At 54.9% G+C, this 16,600-nt stretch overlaps 1 protein-coding gene across 3 annotated transcripts; it reads right to left on the reverse strand.

The window, feature by feature from the left end:
* Position 1: 1 nt before the first annotated feature.
* Positions 2 to 16,174, reverse strand: MAP3K12 (mitogen-activated protein kinase kinase kinase 12). Of its 3 annotated transcripts, XM_064491047.1 has the most exons (15): positions 14,864 to 16,174; positions 7,982 to 8,128; positions 6,452 to 6,932; positions 5,956 to 6,139; positions 5,581 to 5,772; positions 5,161 to 5,319; positions 4,854 to 5,012; positions 3,997 to 4,105; positions 3,626 to 3,735; positions 3,386 to 3,502; positions 3,121 to 3,258; positions 2,301 to 2,925; positions 2,040 to 2,110; positions 1,678 to 1,951; positions 2 to 1,300 (listed from the first exon to the last, which is right to left on the reverse strand). In XM_064491047.1, exons 2-15 carry the CDS (start codon positions 8,003 to 8,005, stop codon positions 1,202 to 1,204), a joined length of 2,742 nt encoding a protein of 913 aa, XP_064347117.1. In that variant the 5' UTR covers positions 8,006 to 8,128; positions 14,864 to 16,174; the 3' UTR covers positions 2 to 1,201. The 3 variants fall into 3 exon arrangements, with proteins under 3 accessions (XP_064347117.1, XP_010984913.3, XP_010984914.1); XM_010986611.3 differs by lacking the exon at positions 7,982 to 8,128; XM_010986612.3 differs by lacking the exon at positions 14,864 to 16,174 and having other exon boundaries at positions 7,947 to 8,113.
* Between the last annotated feature and the right edge of the window lie 426 nt (positions 16,175 to 16,600).

The raw sequence follows: 16,600 nt of genomic DNA on the forward strand, positions 1-16,600 counted from the left end.
CTTGGGTTTTGAACATAAGCCTTTATTCCAGTGGAGGGGAAGATGTTTTCTTCTGTTTTCCCACTCCCACCTTTTTCTGTAGCTGCTGATCCAGCATTGCAAAGCTATAGCAATCTGGCTGTTCTCTCGGGCCAAAAGGTTGGGGGTTAAATTTTCCTAGGACTCTCTGCAAAGAATAAGCATGTTCTTCCACTAGTGGGTGGAGAGGATGCACATACATACACATGGGAGCAGTTGGATGTGTGTTGCACTGGGATTCAGGTTGTTGAGAATGTCTGTCCTCTTGTCCAAACTTAAAACTTCAATCTCTTGTTTTTTAATAACTGTTTATTTGTACTCCCCTCTCCATAATAGGAATGGGTGTTTTAAGATCTGTCCTTCTACTAAAAATCCTTTAAGAAAGGTTGGAGCTGTAAGTGATGTTCATTTAGTTAGAAAAGCATAAATGGAGGAAGTAACTCCGAGTCCTCAGATGAGTTAGGATCCTTGGGCTCCAGACACTAACCATGTGAGCTACCCCATTCATTCACCAAAAAAAACCCTCAACAGCTGGGCCTGCATGGAGTGGTTATATTTCAAGGTTTTTTCACAGGGGTTACAATATGACAGTCCCCACCCCAATCAGGCACCAAGATAAAAGCAGGGACTTAAAACAACACCCCAGTTCTTCAGCCTGAGCCATCACATGCTTTTCACAATCTCCTAGCCTCCCCCTAGGCCCTAAGCCAGGGCTTGGGCAGAGAAATGGAGGGACAAAGAAATTACATTGCCACCTGAGAAACCTCAGAGGGGAGGACCCAGCCTTAGCCTCCCTCCTCCCAAGTGCAAAATATGTAAACAGAGTAAACGGAAAACAAAAGTGCAGTCTAAGTGGCTCCCTTTCCTGCTCCTCAGGGCTTGAGCAGAAAGAGTACAGAGGAACACAGGGAAGCCTGTTTTTTCTGTTTGTGCCTCACCACTTGCTGAGCATACTGGGGTGAAGCAGGGGGGCCAGCTTGCCTGTACCCATGTCTCTAGGGCTGTACTTGTCCTTCATTTCCACAGCTGCCAGTATCCCTAGAGTTTTATCAGGTGACTTGGTCAGGGGTCAGTCTCCCTTGAGCCCTACTTAAGGCTGGGACAGCCCTGTCTTTGTTGATTATGTGGCGCATATATATTATTTATATAAATATTTCTCTATGTACAGGGGTAAGAGTGGCTTTCATGGAGGGAGGGAGGCTGGGGGCCGCAAGGCTTCACCGCTGTTGGTGTTGTCCAGTTCAGTGCTGTCACAGTCTGAGTCCTCAGGATTTGGAGGGCCCTGTGAACAAGAGCAGAAACACAGTGAGGTGCAGCCCAGCATCCCCTGGCAAGTACATTCCTTCAAGATCCTTCACTGAGGCCTTTGTAGTGACAGCTTAGTGATTTTACCGTCTCCAGATTTCAGTTGCTCAGGCCCTCCAAGGCACCAGACCCCCTAGTTTGCGGATTCCTCCCCTGCTGTAATTAGAGGCACCATGCAAGTAACCTTACTAGGTGCTCTGTACACTGCTGCTCTCTCGTTCTACCACGTGGGTCTGGGAGGAAACAGCTGCACATTCTGAGGGACTCAGAGGCTAGATACCTATCTTTCTCCTCAGTACCTCTCAGATGACCAGGCACCTGCTCCCTGTCCAATACCTAGTTTCTGTGACTCACCTGCTCCCCTCTGAGTAGGTCATGGTGTGGGGTGGGCAAGGAGCTGGGTTCAGGGCCAGTGACCACCTCTGAAGCAGGAGGGTCCAGTGGGATTTCTGAGCCCTGGGAGCACATGTCATCAGACCGCTCATCTGGCCGCTCGTCAGTGTTGGTACTGCCAACTTCAGGTGTGCCACTGGGGGAAGGCTCACTAGCTGTGCCTTCCTCCCCATCGGATGGATTCTCTGAGCTGAAGGTAGATAGTGACTGGCGCATGTTCAGGCCTTGAGGCCACCTGTATGTTGGAAAAACCAGGGTTACAGCTTGTCTCTGGGTCTCGGCAACCCATAAAAACGCCACTACCTCCTGATTCTCTTGCTCACCTCTGGCTTGACGTCAGCTCTACTTCACTGTCCACCTCTCCTTCCTCTTCCTCTGATGAGATACCACGTTTCTGCGAGAGAGATGAGTGGACTGCAGTCAAAAGCAGGAAGAGGTCATTGAGGATCCAGAAGGGAACATGGTTATAAAGGGTTAGGTGGGGAATGGCTTAAGATCAAAGAGCCCAACATGGGAGGTAAGTTAATGGACTTGAACCCCGGGGGGAGAGTGTGGAAGAGCTCAGGAACCATCCCATACTTTACCTGACTTCGGGTGACAGCAGCCCTGTACAGCAGTGCAGCTGGGGTCAAGTGCTGGGACCCAGCCCGGCTTCCTCCCCGTCCTGCTGTCCCTTCCCTTCCAGGTCCCAGCAGCCCCACATCGTCACCAGGCCCTACTGGTGGAGGTGGCTCCCCTTTGGCTCCCCCTGGTGAATCCGGGCTGGTGGAGCCGGGGGCCGAGCCCTCACTTGGGGGGGTGTCACCCCGGGCTGGAGGTGGTGAGCCAGGATCCCTAGCTCCCCCTGTTGCCCCCCGGCCGCGGGCTCCTAGTGCTGCTGACAGCAGATCTGGGGACGATGAAGACATCTTTCGAAGCAAGAGGTCATGGTGGAGCCCACGGAGGGCTGGAGGGCAGGCTTCCCAGGCTGAGAGTCCCCCTCCTAGCTCCCCTGGGCTTCCTGATCCCCCAGGTTCATGGGGTGGCACAGCTGCACGAAGACCAGGCAGATCCCCACAGCTGCCCTTGGCGCTGGCCTTGCGGTGACGAGTCTTGCCACGGCGACTCCGTCCTGGTGAAGGTGGGCCCTTAGCACACCCAGGAAGCCCCACCCCACTCAGGGCTGCATCTAGTTTGGGTAGCAAAGACTCAGTCTTGAGGATGTCTGGCCTGGTGGGAGAGGGAAAGTGCAAGATGGAGATTAACAGATTTACCACGTGCAAGTACTCCTTAATCTTGGACCGTATAAAGCACCTCTCTCCCATCTAAATACCAGTCTTTGTGGCATCCTTGAGCCCTACTCCTGCCTCTGCAGCCTCCCCCTTGCCATTCTCGAACCATGGCACTTGCAATCTCTGGTCCTACCTTTTGCTGTGGGGTGACAGCTTCTGCGGGACGTTCCTCTTCTTGATGAGCTTCTCCATTGTGTTCCCATGCAGGAGACCTCGGGAAGGGTGTGACTTCAGCAGACCAGGGCACCTCCGCTCCAAAGCTTGCTCCCTCCTAAAGACGAGACACCTCAGTTGGGCGTGTGACCAAGAAGGGGGCCCAGGCTCAGTAGGCTCTCTGGGTCAGGCACAGCTTCCTGAGGACGAGGAGGGATTTGGTGCCGGAGGGTGTGTATGGTTACCTGAGCAGCTCCCGTTCCTTCAGCTCCAGCTGCAACATAAGGGCATTAAGTTCCATGTACAGGTTGTTGGCTCTCTCCAGCTTCCGCTCATAGTGTTCCCTGATGTCCAAGGCGTGTCTGAAACAGGCAGAAGGGTCCCCGAGGTAAGCTGGCTTCACTTGGTGCCATCATTTATCCCAGTCTCTGGGAACTGGTCCACAGGCCCAGTGTGAAATCACCTTCCCAAACACAGGCACACACCTGAGCTCCTCCCTCCGCCGCATCACCAGCTCCTCTTCTAGGCGGTGTAGACAGGTCCCTTCAGACTTAATTTTTTCAAAGTGCAGCTTGACCTCTTCACGCCACTCTGCCTAGGGTGGAGAGACGATGAGGGGTGAGGGACATCCCTTCACCCAGCAGACCTGTAGAGCCTCTGCAGGGGCCGGCACCGCTGCAAGCGGTACAGTGTGCGTTGGAGCAAAAGGGAGTGGGGCGCAGGATCAACAAGACCAGGCGTAGTCCCCCAAGAGCCGATCTTTCCATCCCCATCAGCCCTTCTTCCCAGCCTCCCCTCAAAGGGCATCATCTCTGCCAAGGGGGGCTAAGGTGTTCATTTTCCTCCCATGGCATACCTGAGACTTAAAGTAAGTCTCTTGGGGTGTGGAGAGGACATCGGCTGAGGCAATGTCCAGATGTAGCAGGATCTGTCGGAATGATGGGCGATTTCGTGGCTTGCTATTCCTGGAGGGTGTGGAGTTGGGGGAGAGAAAGGAATTTCAGGGAGCACCAGAAGGGAACTAGAGCATCCTTTCCCAACAAAGTGCATCCTGGAAAAATCCATTCCTAGAGCATACTCTGTGACAAAAAGAATTCCCTGGTCAGCTCTCTAGGAAATGTTACAGGTTGTCCGTTAGCACATCAAAATCCTGCAGTAAGGAAACCTATTTAGTCCTGTTTCCCACTTGTTTGCCAAAACAAAACCTTATTCTGAGTAACTCCATTAAAAGGAACACACTTCGGGAAATGCTTAACCAGAGATTAGAAATCTTCCACTTTCCTTCACAGCCTAGGTTCCAAACAGAGGTCCAGCACCCTGGCCTTCTGAGTCCTAAGGCAGTCGACTTGAGGCTCAACCAGCGTGCTTAGGGCTGTACTGGTCCTTCACAGGCGCTTCATGGCCACCCTCTCTATACCAGACAGTGTCATCCCTATTTTGCAGATAAGAAAACAGAATCAGAGGGGATACTGCTGGCCCAAGGTCACACACAGCTTGTGCACCCCAGTAGAGGACTGACCAGTCCAACCTCTCAGGTCTTTACTGTAGTCCCCTTGATCGACTCTCTGAATCCTGGGGTCTTGGAGAGTCATATCTGGGAGCTCTGTCCCCCTTTCCCTGTTCAGGATTCTGGGCCTGGATGCCTGGGTCCTAGGTGCTGGCTAACCATCAGCAACACTCCTGTGCTTCTCAGCTTGGCCAAGCCATCCTTACCAGCACTGGCGAAGCAGGATTTTGAAGCCGTCTGGGCAGCTGGAGGGCACAGGCAGATGAAGACTGTTGCTTCCCACACCCCAGATGATGGCGGAGGAATCTACATCTTTGTAGGGGATCTCACCAGTCAGCAGTTCCCACAGGACTACGCCGAAGGACCTAGGGATAAGAGGGGACCTCACTTGGAAGGGGCTTCTAAGCCCGGCCTACAGCAGACTCATGTCACTTCTCACTCGGACCCTGGAATGACCGCCCCCTACCCCCATGCTGGCTGCCTGCCATTTTCAGTCCTCGGCCTGGCCCTCACCAGATGTCCACCTTCTCAGACACAGGCTCGTTGCGGATCACTTCAGGGGCCATCCAGGCTACTGTTCCTGCAAAGGACATCTTGGTACTCTTGTCACTCAGCTCCTTGGAAGTGCCAAAATCGGAGATCTTCACCACATCGTCGTACGTGATTAGCATGCTGGTAAAGAGTGTAGTCAGCTGGGGCCTGGGCCCCTCCACACACCTCATCTGGCTGCAGCAACTCATTTGGGACACCCAGAGGCAGACCACAGCACCCCTCCCTCCCTAAGATAGGACTGTCCCTTGGGAGGGCTTTCTGAGATGGCCACATGAACTTAGGACAGGGTCTGGGAGGAAGTACGTGGCCACACTGACTTGTGTGGGGACACCTGCAGGAGACTACACACAGCAGCTTCTCCCTGCTTGCTCGCTTACTCACTTGGGGGACTTGAGGTCTCTATGGATAATCTTGTGTAGGTGCAGGTAGTTCATGCCACCAGCGATGCCCATGGACCAGTCAACCAGCAAGGAGGGGGTGACAGGGCGGCCAGCCCGCAGCACCTCATACAGCTGGCCCTGGGCGCAGAACTCCATAAGGATGCAGTAGCAGGGAGCCTGGGTGCACACGCCCCTGGGGACCAAACAGTGGTATGAAGGCCTCAGCCAGCCCAGCATCCACCTGATTCACACCTGGAACCCCCATCCCCACCCTCGCCATTTTGGCATCTCCTTTAGGAAGGGTGGGGTAGATCCCTGCTGCCCGAGTAGGTCCCTGCCCTCGGCACAGTACCTCGGCCCCTGCCCTGGACCTTACTTGAAGGTGATGATGTTGGGGTGCTTCAGCTTTCGCAGGTGCTTGATGTCAGTCTCCTTCAGGTCCCGTACCTTCTTCACAGCCACCTCCTCCCCATGGAAGCGCCCCAGGAAGACGGCGCCCTGGGCCCCTGAGCCCACCCACTGCAGGTCCAGGATTTCCTCAAAGGGGACCTCCCAAAGGTCTGTGGACAGGAGGCACAGTGCCACAGGCTCAGAGAGCCACGCTCGGGGCCTTGTGATGGTAGGCACAGGGGAAAGCATTGGGTTGGCTGGAATGACTCAAGGGTGAAGCTGTAAGTAGCTAAAATGGGCCGAGAAGACTAGTTTTGAGGGGACAGGGAAGGAAAGGAATGAGTGATCTCAAAAGAAGCTGCGGAGTCAGGGGCTGATGCAAAGATAGGGGACTGGGGAGAGAAAGGGTCATCAGGTGGGGCTGTCCAACAGATCTCGGGCTCAGGGAGACGGGGAGGGGCCCCCTCGAGGACACAACCTACCTTCCTGCTGCTGCTTGTGCTCTGTGGAGTAGGCTTTGCCAATCATGGTCCAGACGGGGCGCAGGCAGCCGAAGAGGCCTTCCAGGAAGCCACTGCCACTCTGGCACTGTAGCCGCACCTCATCCGCTCGAACTCTGGACGCCCGACTCTCAGGGGACCCAGCAGCTCCCCCTGGGCCCCCTGCATCCTGCTCATGGAGCTGCAGGACACTGTTGGCGAAAGGCTCAGGGGGCGGCTCTCCACCTGGGGAGGGGCTGGGCCCGCCCCCACCCTGTCCCCCGAGCGGCACTACATCTCGAAGTACACACTGGGTAGGAGTCAGGTCCTTCTCAGGGGTGCAGTCAGAAGTGTCTGGGTCCAGCTTGCGCATGGATGCCTCGCTTAGGGTGGACACGAAACCCCCAAAGGAAGGGGAGGGTGTGCGGGTCTCATGGAGGCAAGCCATGGCCTCAGGGCCCTGAGGGGTGTTGAGCGGTGGGCCCTGTGGAAGAAAAGGAGGGAGGGGCTGTCAAAGCCACAGGCGCCCCAGCTCAGGATGCTGGTTCTGGAGACAGACAAGGGTTGGGGAGCTGGGCTCACAAGAGCTCTGCTGGAATTAACCCTTGAGCCTCACCCTTAGGTACCCATCCACCTCCATGTTTCACCTGGGACCCGTCTTAGGAAACCTGATAGATGCTTGAGAGGAAGCCTTTGTATTAGTAACACAAGGCTTCCCTACTCAGTGATGCAGGTAACATACCTAAGTATTGTTCTCAGGTAGACACTGGTAAAATACATCTCCAACTCAAGTATTATGGTAACAGACTAGTACCCTTCTCCCTGTAAATGACTGTAATTCACCTCTGGAGTACATATTTCTTTCACTTGAGGCTCACTTGCACATACATGTGTCATATAAGGGTCTTTTCAGACACATTTTACTTTGAGGCCCACCCTTAGGCACACAATAGTAACACACCACACCTAGGCCTCCCTCACATTGAAGCGCACACCGGGGACACTGGCAGGATTGCGGCTCAGGCATCCTCGGATGACATTCCTGGGCCTCACACTCACTCACTTGATACATGATACAGCTGAGAGTCTTAAGGCGCACTCAGGGCTCACATCTGGGTCTCCCTCCCAGGTGCTCACAGGTACACACCTGGGCTTCTCTGAGGTAAGTGAGGCTGTAACCAGTCACCTCCGTTACCCGCCCAGCACAGATAGGGGGAAAGGCAGAACCATCCAAGGAGAATGCAGAAGCTGTGTCTGGCTGAGCTGTAGCCTACTGCTTCATTCCCCTTAGCCCTCCCCATCAATCCAGCTACTCCCCTGGGGGTCAGTTACAGAAGGCCCTGAAAAAGCAACCATTAAAAACATCTGAATACTAGCTTTGCTTCTGCCACTCACTGACTGCATGACCTCAGGCAAGCTGTATTTGAGCCTCCACTTCTCCAGCTGTACAAAGGGATAAACAAGCTATCACCAAGGCACAGTGAATCCTTCAACCTACGCCAGTCTTGTCCAGAACTTGACACCAGAAGTCACCTGGCCGCCGATTTCCCTCCACATCTAGTCAGCAGTCCTGAGATGTAAGGATTCCTGAGGACAACAGTCCCGTTTCTCATAGCAGGTTCCTTCCTTAACCTCCTGCACCAGAGCCTCTGAATCACAACCGACGGGGGTGGCAGGAATCTACAATAAAAAGGGCTCACTGGGTGATGACGCATGCATATGGAGGTTTGGCAGCCCTGATGGTCTCAGCTCTTGTACCACTTAATTTCTGGGTCTCTGAAAGACTTTTTCAGCAGGTGTGGGGTTGGCACGGAATCTGACTATTTAAGACACACCTCAGGTGATTCTTATACCTGGCACATTTGAAAAGTTCTGACCCAGTGCCTTTGTATTCTTTTCTAGTTCCAGGTTACTGCCTTAATTTGGGCCCCGTTAGCAGGACAACTGCCTCTTAAATGGTTTCCAAGGCCCCCCACCCTTTTCTCCACCTTGCCTTTAAAATGATCTTTCTAAAGCACAAATTGGTCAGCACCCCTCTCTTACTTCAAACTCCTTTGGTAGCCCCCACTGCCCTTGGTGGGGCAGCCTCACTTCCATGCTCTGGCCCCTCCCCAGCCTCACCTCCCACAGTTGTTCCTACCCAGGCCTAACCAAACAGAGCCTGACGCTAAGCGACATCAGGCGTTTGGGCCAGGGCATCTAACAAGAGTAGTTAACACTTATGGAAGGCTGACTATACACATGAGTCTCTGTTATAGGTGCGTTAGCTCATTTAATCCTAAAAAGTTGGGTATCCTTACGCCCATTTGACAGAGGTCTTAAATAAGCTGCCCAAGATGCTTCAGCTAGGAAGAGGCTCGAGTTACATCCCCAGTCTATCCCGAGTAGTGCGCGGCCTGGAAGGCGGTTCTCTTGTCTTCCAAGTCTCACTTCATCCTGGAAGTCTTCCTTCCAGTTCCTGCTGCTCTGCCTTAATGTCCCTTCTGGGCTGGCACAGCCCCCTGTGCTTCCACAGTCATGGCTCCCATTATCTTGGCGGCACAGTGTGGTGGGGCGGGCGCCTGGCTCCTCTGAGACCCTGGACTCCTTGAGAAGCACGAAGTCGCACAGGATCCCAGGGCTTCGAAAAGCACCTGGCGCGCAGCAAGGTGCCCAGTAAGGTGCAACCACTGCTCTACCCACCCCAGAGGATCGTCTCAAGGACCAGATGTACGCTACGTATGCATTAGCTCCCTCGCTCCATAGAACCACCCAGGGAAGGAGGTATTATCATTGGTCCCTTTTATATTCATGAGAAAACTGAGGCTCAGAAATCTGAAATCCCAGTCTCGGAATCCCCAACGTATCCCGCGAAATAAAGGCGGCTTCAAGAGGTGAGATGCACGCAGTCAGACAAGTGACAGGCCATGCAACGTGCCAATTCACCGGAGAACGCCTGCTAGAGGACCCGAGGTCTCTCGCCTGCGCCCCGCAAGCCGGGCTTCCTTTGCGGACCACTGAGAACGGAGGCCGGGACTCTCAGCGCTCCGCCTCGGCTGGCCTGCAGGAAGCGCTGGCGGCATTGGGGCGCTCGTCCAGCTAGAAGCCCGAGGAAGGGCCCTTACGAAGCGGAGAGGAAGGGGTTACGGCCCCGGCGCCCCCTCCCCCTTCCCGACCTCCTTCCCGGCCGTCACGTGGCGCGGGGCTGGGGGCGGAGCGGGGGCCCGGCGGCGGGAGGAGGGGGGCCGGGTGGGGAAGGGGAGGGGACACAGCGGGTTGGGGGAAGCGCTGGGCGCTGCGGCGTAACCATGACGACTGGGCCCGAGGCGGCGCGTGAAGTCACCCGGACAAGATTAGCCTGGGGTCACGTGAGCAGCGATGGCGGGGGTGGGGCCGCGCCCGGGCCCCGCCCCTGACCCGGGCTGGCCCACGTGCTGATTGCGGGCTCGCGGGCCAGGACCCCCGACCCCGGCGGCCGGCCGCCTCTGCGCCTCCTCCTCCTCCTCTGCTGACCCTGCATGCAGGCAGATCCTCGGCCGGCGCGCCAAGTGGAGGGAGAGCTAGTGCTGTTGGAGGGAGGGGACTTAGGTTGGCATTGGGGGTGCGGTGTCACAGAGAAAGCAAGAAATGGGGGGACAGGGAGACTGGACACGAGAAAGGGCGACAGGCACAGCCAGAAAAGGAAGGCCTAGTGGAGAAACGGGGATGGAAACAGCATGAAGCGCAGGGAGAGTCGAACCTGAGAAGGATGGACTGAAAAACTGATTTTGAAAAGCAGAGTGGACGCTGAAAAAAGGAGATAAAAGGGGACTTAAAAACAGGAGATCATCTATGGCCTCCCCAATTCGTTTTCTGTCTAAAAGCTGAGTTCTGAGTAGGCACAACACCTGGCTCTTTAAAGGAATTTTTCAGCCTTCTGGTGCTTGGCAGCTAGGAGGTTCAGGCATAGAGAGGGTGACACGCTCAGAGACACTTGCAGCCCAGCCTCCCTTCACTTCCCCAGGGGCCCCTCAGGTATCCAGGGCCAGCAGCTGGGGAGACCGAGGGAAGCCATTTCACCTGTTTGCCTTTTCCTGCAGTGGAAGTAGCTGAAGAAGCAGGAGATGGGACCAAGGGAAAGGGAGGGAATCTAGCCAGGCTCAACGCCCCGCCATCCCTGGTTCTCAGGCTAAAGACAACTCTTCCAGATTGACCTGAAAGGGGTGGGGGGGTGAGGCCCCAGGGAGTTATAGTAAACTGGAGATTCCTTTCTCCCAACACACACCCTCTCTCTGTTTCCTTTATCTCTGACCTGCAGCTGTGTCCCACTGCCCCCCAGCTCGGCCTTGGCGCCAGGGCTTTGGGGGGGTATCATGGCTAGGAGCCCCTGGCCCAGACATTCGGTCATCCTGGGGGAGGGGATCTGTCTCCCAGGCCATCAATTATGCAGAGCATGGGGGAAGGGCAGGGATGTGACAGGAGGGGGTGGGTGTCTCCGTCAGTCATTCTGTCAATCATATTTACCAAATGCTTATTGTGCAAAACTCTGCTCCAGAATGGGTAAGGGGACAGAGTGGTCCCTAAACTATACATCTTCCAGAGGAAGAGGCTCTTTGGAGTCCCTGGGAGGCCCCAATTCAGTTTCAGCTACCATATTTTCTGTTTGCTGGTGGTTCCCTTCAGGAGGTGGTAGGGGTGGAGTTGGGGCATAGTGCCCGCCCCCAACCAATTCCTCCTCCCAGGTTCTCCTGCTTGAGATGCTGGAGGCCTGTGGCAGGGCAAACTATTGAATCGTTTCTGGATCCCTCCTGTTCTAACAGCAGAACCTCAATGCCATGCTGCTCGTCTGGCTGTCTTGGGGGCTCAGTTGAGAGGCCATCTGTCTAAATCTTAGGCTCTCACACTGAGGCACTCGCCACTGTCTTGGCTCTTATTTTGCACTCAGGAAAAGGAGGACGATTCCCTTTCTCTCTTGAGCGGGGGGTGGGGGGGGGTGGAAGGGACATCTTCACAGGGAAAGGAGACCCAAGACTGTGGAATGCTAGTTCCACCTCTGCAGGCTTTGAGATCCTGAGAGGATAAAGGACTCTGACCCTTCATGGCCAAGGCTCCAGGCAACTTGGCTGCAGCTTGTTTTTGTTTGGCTTCTTACAGGATCCATGGCCCTGGCTCCAGGGTTATTCTCAGATGGGAAGAACTACAGCTTTTCTATTGTGCCCTCATCATGGGGAGATGCCTTCCCTGAGAACCTGGGGAAAACTGAGTTTGCCCCTACTTACAGGCCCCCAGCCTCAGACAGGTCCGCCCCTGAGACTCCCTAGCTGCCACTGCCTCCTCTTCCACTAAGGTGAGCAGTGATGGGGATGGGAGAGAGGGTGCAGTACTGCTTAGGAATAAAGACCCAGCTTTGGATTTGGAGAGATCAGAACTAGAACCTCAATTTTGGCATGAGTCAGTTCGAGGAATGTCACCTTTCTGAGACTCCCCACCCTACCTTATGGGGTGGTGAGGGTTAATTAAGATGACGTGGGGAATGCCGTGAACAAGTGCTGGGCTCCTGGCTTTGTCTTTCTGGTTGGCTGGACACCAGGTCTCTCTCTGTGGGTTCTGGAGGGGCCTGTCTCTTCTGTCTGACCAGAAGGGAGACTTGGTCTTCGACCTTCTACTTCTCCAGGACAAGTCTCGATTTCAGGTCCCAGGGGAACCAGGTCACAATGGCAGTGGTGTGCTAGAGGTGCCCCCACCCCCAGTCTTTCCTCTGCAATTCTTACATGCCACCTCCTCCGGACTGATCGGATCCTCACCCCCTGGCCATTACGGCCCAGGATCACCCCTCAGCCCTACCCACTGAGGTCTGAGGGGAAGGGGAGGAGCAAGGTATGATGGGCCCAAGGGGTCCCTCCTACTCAGGACCTCAGGTCGACCTGGAAGAAGTATTTTAACAAATCATTGAGCTTGATGCGCCTTTAGAAAAAGCAGTTTCTAAGTAGGTGGAATTGTGGGTATTTTTATTAAGAAATTAAAAATCTATTTTAAATTGAGAAAGAGGAAATGAAAATTACAGACTGCCTATCTATTCATGTCAGCCAGCCTTGGACAGTGAGCTGCAGAGGTAGGGTGAAAAGCCTGAGAAGCAGAGAGGTTGGCTGAGGTCCTGTCTCTGCTCCTGGCAGGTTGGGCAGCCTGGAGTCCGAGGCTTCTTAACAGACCTCAGTTTCTTCATATCTATGTGGGGACAGTGGTACCTAATTCACATGGGGTAATGTACTAGGCAACATGGGTAAGAACACAGGCTCTGGATCAGACAGACCTGGGTTCAGATCCTAAGCTCTTGCCATATCCTTTTTTTTTTTTTTTAATTTTGAACAGATTACTTAACTTCTTTAAAGTTTCAGTTTCCTCATCCCTAAAATAGACATGCTGATAACACTACCTCTCAGCATTGTTATGAGCAGTATTGAGATGATCCAAATAAAGTTCCTGGCCTAGTACCTGGTGCACAGGAAGCAGCCGATAAACATTAGCATGTGGAAAGAGCCTAACAAGCAGTAGTGGGTTTTTAATAAACTTGTGTCCCTTCCCTTCTTTCCCTCGTCTGCCTCTGCAGAGCAAGAGGCAGCAGCGATGGTACAGGTGGAAAGGGATGTGGACAAACACAAGGGATAAAAAGGAGAGTAAAGAAGGAAAAAACCAAAGGAAAAGGGCTCTTTATCCTGGATGATCCTCAGTCTCCTCTGGAATAGTGCCCCTGCCATCTTATCCCCTTCCCCCAACACACAGATGCCCCTCATTCTTCTGGGAGCAAATGAAGCAGGCAGACCAGTGTCTGTGGCCAGCCCATCATGAAGCTACTGTGTCCCCTGCTGGCATCTCCACACTATCCTCCTTCTGCCCCGGCAGGGACTCCTGAGGGGGTTGAGTACCTAACTCCCTCTTTCTCCCAGCCCAGCAGGGCGAGGTAGGACTGCACATGATCAGCCACTGGGCAAGTCCAGGGTGGTGGGTACTAGAATTTAGCCAGACTAGCACATTATCACCTCCAGGAGAACGACGGGAAAACAGCAGTCAGTTTTCACAGGGGTTCTGCCATCCTCAGTGGTGAGGACACCCGGGAAGTCCTAAGCCACTTCCTTACTTAAACTTCTTGCCTTCTCTGCCCTTAACTGTGTTAAATTAGGGGATGAATAGTTGTCTGTTTTCATGTGTGTTGGAGTTGGGGTATCACACCATTGGTCTTCCCAGCATCACCTCAGTCCCCACAGTGAGTGAGTGGACGAGTGACAGGCTGGAAAGGGCAGAGCTTTTTTCCACCCTTAGGTGTGAGACAGGAGAGAGCAGGCCCTAAAGCTCAGAGGAACTTCAGTGTCAGGATAGTTTCGAAGACCCAGGGCGTACTTGGGCCTTTTCCGTCCTGAATCCCTCCTTCTTGCCTTTCCTTGGTATGGCCCTCTGGCTGAAAATCAGAGCTCTCAGAGCCACGGAGTCCATCCTGTGAGTTGGAAGGGAAGTGGTATTTAGAGGGAGGCACTGTGGCTTGAGAGGATTCTGGGTCGGGGGAGAGACTTCACATCCACTCTCTCCTGGTCCAGGGCCACTCTCCTACTCTCTTCCCAAGAGGGAGCAGGTAACAGACCTCAAAGGTGGGACTCCTCCTTCAATTCTAAGGAACACCCCACTATTTTCCTTCCACTCTATAGAGCCTCTGACCCCTTCTCTTCCCTCCCCTCAGCCAAAGGGCCGTGGTTATCAGGAGTTTTAACTTTGTGGAAAGGATTCCTGCCTATTTGTAAGCCAAGGAGTTTGAGGAGTGTGGAGGGAAAAAGGAGGAGGTTCATGAAAGCCCTGGGCTGGGGAAATGGGTTAGGGGAGCCAGAGGAGATGGAGAGATGGAGAGATGGAGGAGGGAAAGAGCCACATATGAATGGGGGAGGGGAGAATGACCATCACCTGGACATCCAGGAACAGGTGCTCGCTTCCTATAATCCTCAGGTGCAGCCCGCTAAGTGGGGGTGGGGGGGTGGGGGTGGGGTGAGGTGACGGGATGCTGGACACATGAGGCCTTGTCCTTCCTTTCCTTCCCTGAGGGGGCCAAAACTCTTCCTCCTCCTCCCCTCTCCCTCTTCTTGAGGGTGAGTGGGAGGAGATGTTCTCTTGCCCGCTGTCCTTTAAGTCTGTCCCCCAATCATCCCCCCACCCCCACCCCATACACTCCTTTCCAGCTCTGGAGGCCCTTCGCCTCCAAGCTGGGCCGCGGCATCCCTCCGCTTGGTTCCCCTCCTTCCCATCCCCACAGGCGTCGGGTCCAGGTTCCCAGTTCCTCCATCCCCAGTCTCAGCATCCCCGCGCCACCCTCCCCACACCCAGCCACATCTGCATCCCGACCCTCCCTCCGCACCCGATCTCGGGACCCGGACCCATCCCTGCCCCCCACCCTCCACAACTCGGCCCGGCTCTCACCTCGGGGGCTCCACGGCCGCAGCACAAAAGGCGGCGCTGCTGCAGCTCGGCTCCGGATGCTGCTCCCGCCTCCTCCTCCTTCTCCTCCTCCTTCCCTCCTCCCCCTGCTGCCCTCGACCGGACCAGGGGCGCTGTCACAGGCGATGCTCGTGCGGTGTCCGGGTGCACGGGTGTCAGCCCCAGCTTTCTCCCCCCACCCCCCGACCCCAAGCCCCGTCCCCACGCGGCTTGAACTCCCGCTCCTTCCAAGGCCCCCGCCCCGGGCCCCCCGGGACGGACACGCCCTGAGCGGGGGATGCTGCGCTGGAGCCGCCGGCCTCTTAAAGGAGCCCGCTGCTGCCATCCAGCGCGCTCCTGGCTCGTCCCTGGCCCATCTGGGCCCCGCACCTCCCTGCTGGTGGTGTGACCTGGGGCGATCCCACCTCCGATCTTCAGCCGATTCCGTAGGAGCCTCCTAAGACCGGTCTTTTAAGCTCCATCCTATATCCTGAGACAGCAGCCCCTCAGGTGGGACCCCCTCACCTCCACCAGCGATCTATCATTGCCTCCCCTGTCATATCGATCTTGCCAGCCTTCTTTCCCCTGTCACCAGTCCAGTTCCACTCAATTGGAATCCACTCAGTTCAGTGCCCCGTCCCCCTCCAGTGTTCCTGGATGACCCTTCGTTATTATTCCAAGATTCCTCTGGATCTCCACCCCTTTTCACAGCAAGTCCATCTCTTCCTTGACCCATACTCAGAACACTCATTAGAGTCAGGCATTTTTCGTGATCTTTCTCTTCAAGGTCACAAGATTTTCCTTACATATTTCAGCCCAGTGGCTGTGAAACTTTGGCGGAGGGAATGCAGCTCTGGGCCCCCAAACGCACCCAGATTAGTTCATTAGTCTTAAGAGGCCAGACGCCTCTTGCTCTCTAGTTGAGACCCAAGTCCCATGGCAGAGGGAATGAGGCCACCTTGTGCCTTAGTCCTTCTAATCCTGTTGTCCCATTATATTCTGATTCTCAGGCCCCAGAGGGGGTCTCCTGGCATAGGGAACCAGTACAGAAAGGTTCAGTAAGACCATTCTAAAAAGGCTTTAGAAAAGAAGCAGAAACCGACAGGCTGGGGGCAGAATTAAGGGGAGGGAAGGTGAAGGACAGCTTAGGAAAAGAAAGCAGTTTCTGTGAGACGAAGGCCCGAGAGCCAGGGGCTTAGGCCGAAGGCTGAGGAGGAACTGAGACTGAGATGGACTTGAACTTACAACTGCCCCAGGGCTCTGAGAGGCACAGCTCAGTCCCCTCTCGCGTCTAGGCCGGGCCCACCCTCCCAGACTGCAATGAGCCAGAAACCGACAGCTGCCTCGTCCCTGGGCCAATCACAACCTTTTCTCAAGAAAGAGTTGGTGTCAAGGGGGCTGACTCTTCCCTTGTCCCCGCCCCTCTAGGTGAAGTAACCAATCGCAATCCCCCTAGAGCAAGCAAGCGCAATGGAGAATAACCAATTACGCAGCGAAGCTTTTCGTGCATGCTTGACCCTGCCCCTCCAGCTGCGACAAAGACGGCTCGCGAGCTGCTGGGTTCTGTAGTTTTCTCGGGATCTGAAGGCGCTCATGCTCCAGTTCGCCCTCACTACCCCGCTCGCAGCCGCTTCCACTCTGCTAGTACGCATGCCCGGAGCCCCAGCCTAAGGGAGAGGGACACAGAGGGAAGGAGGCGGGGCGATATTAAAAAAAAAAAAAACGAAAACAAAAAACCGC

This window comes from Camelus dromedarius, chromosome 11 (genome assembly GCF_036321535.1).
Source record: "Camelus dromedarius isolate mCamDro1 chromosome 11, mCamDro1.pat, whole genome shotgun sequence".
Classification (NCBI taxonomy): Eukaryota; Metazoa; Chordata; class Mammalia; order Artiodactyla; family Camelidae; genus Camelus; species Camelus dromedarius.

What these genes read in the sequence shown, in the direction of transcription:
- MAP3K12 (XM_064491047.1), bottom strand. Translation starts at nt 8,005, where the DNA reads ATGTGGAGGGAAATCGGCGGCCAG. An exon ending in ATCCTGCTTCGCCAGTGCTG is followed by an intron (nt 4,106 to 4,853) that starts GTAAGGATGGCT and finishes CACACCCTCCAG; the next exon opens with GAATAGCAAGCCACGAAATC. An exon ending in CGGCGGAGGGAGGAGCTCAG is followed by an intron (nt 3,503 to 3,625) that starts GTGTGTGCCTGT and finishes TGCCTGTTTCAG; the next exon opens with ACACGCCTTGGACATCAGGG.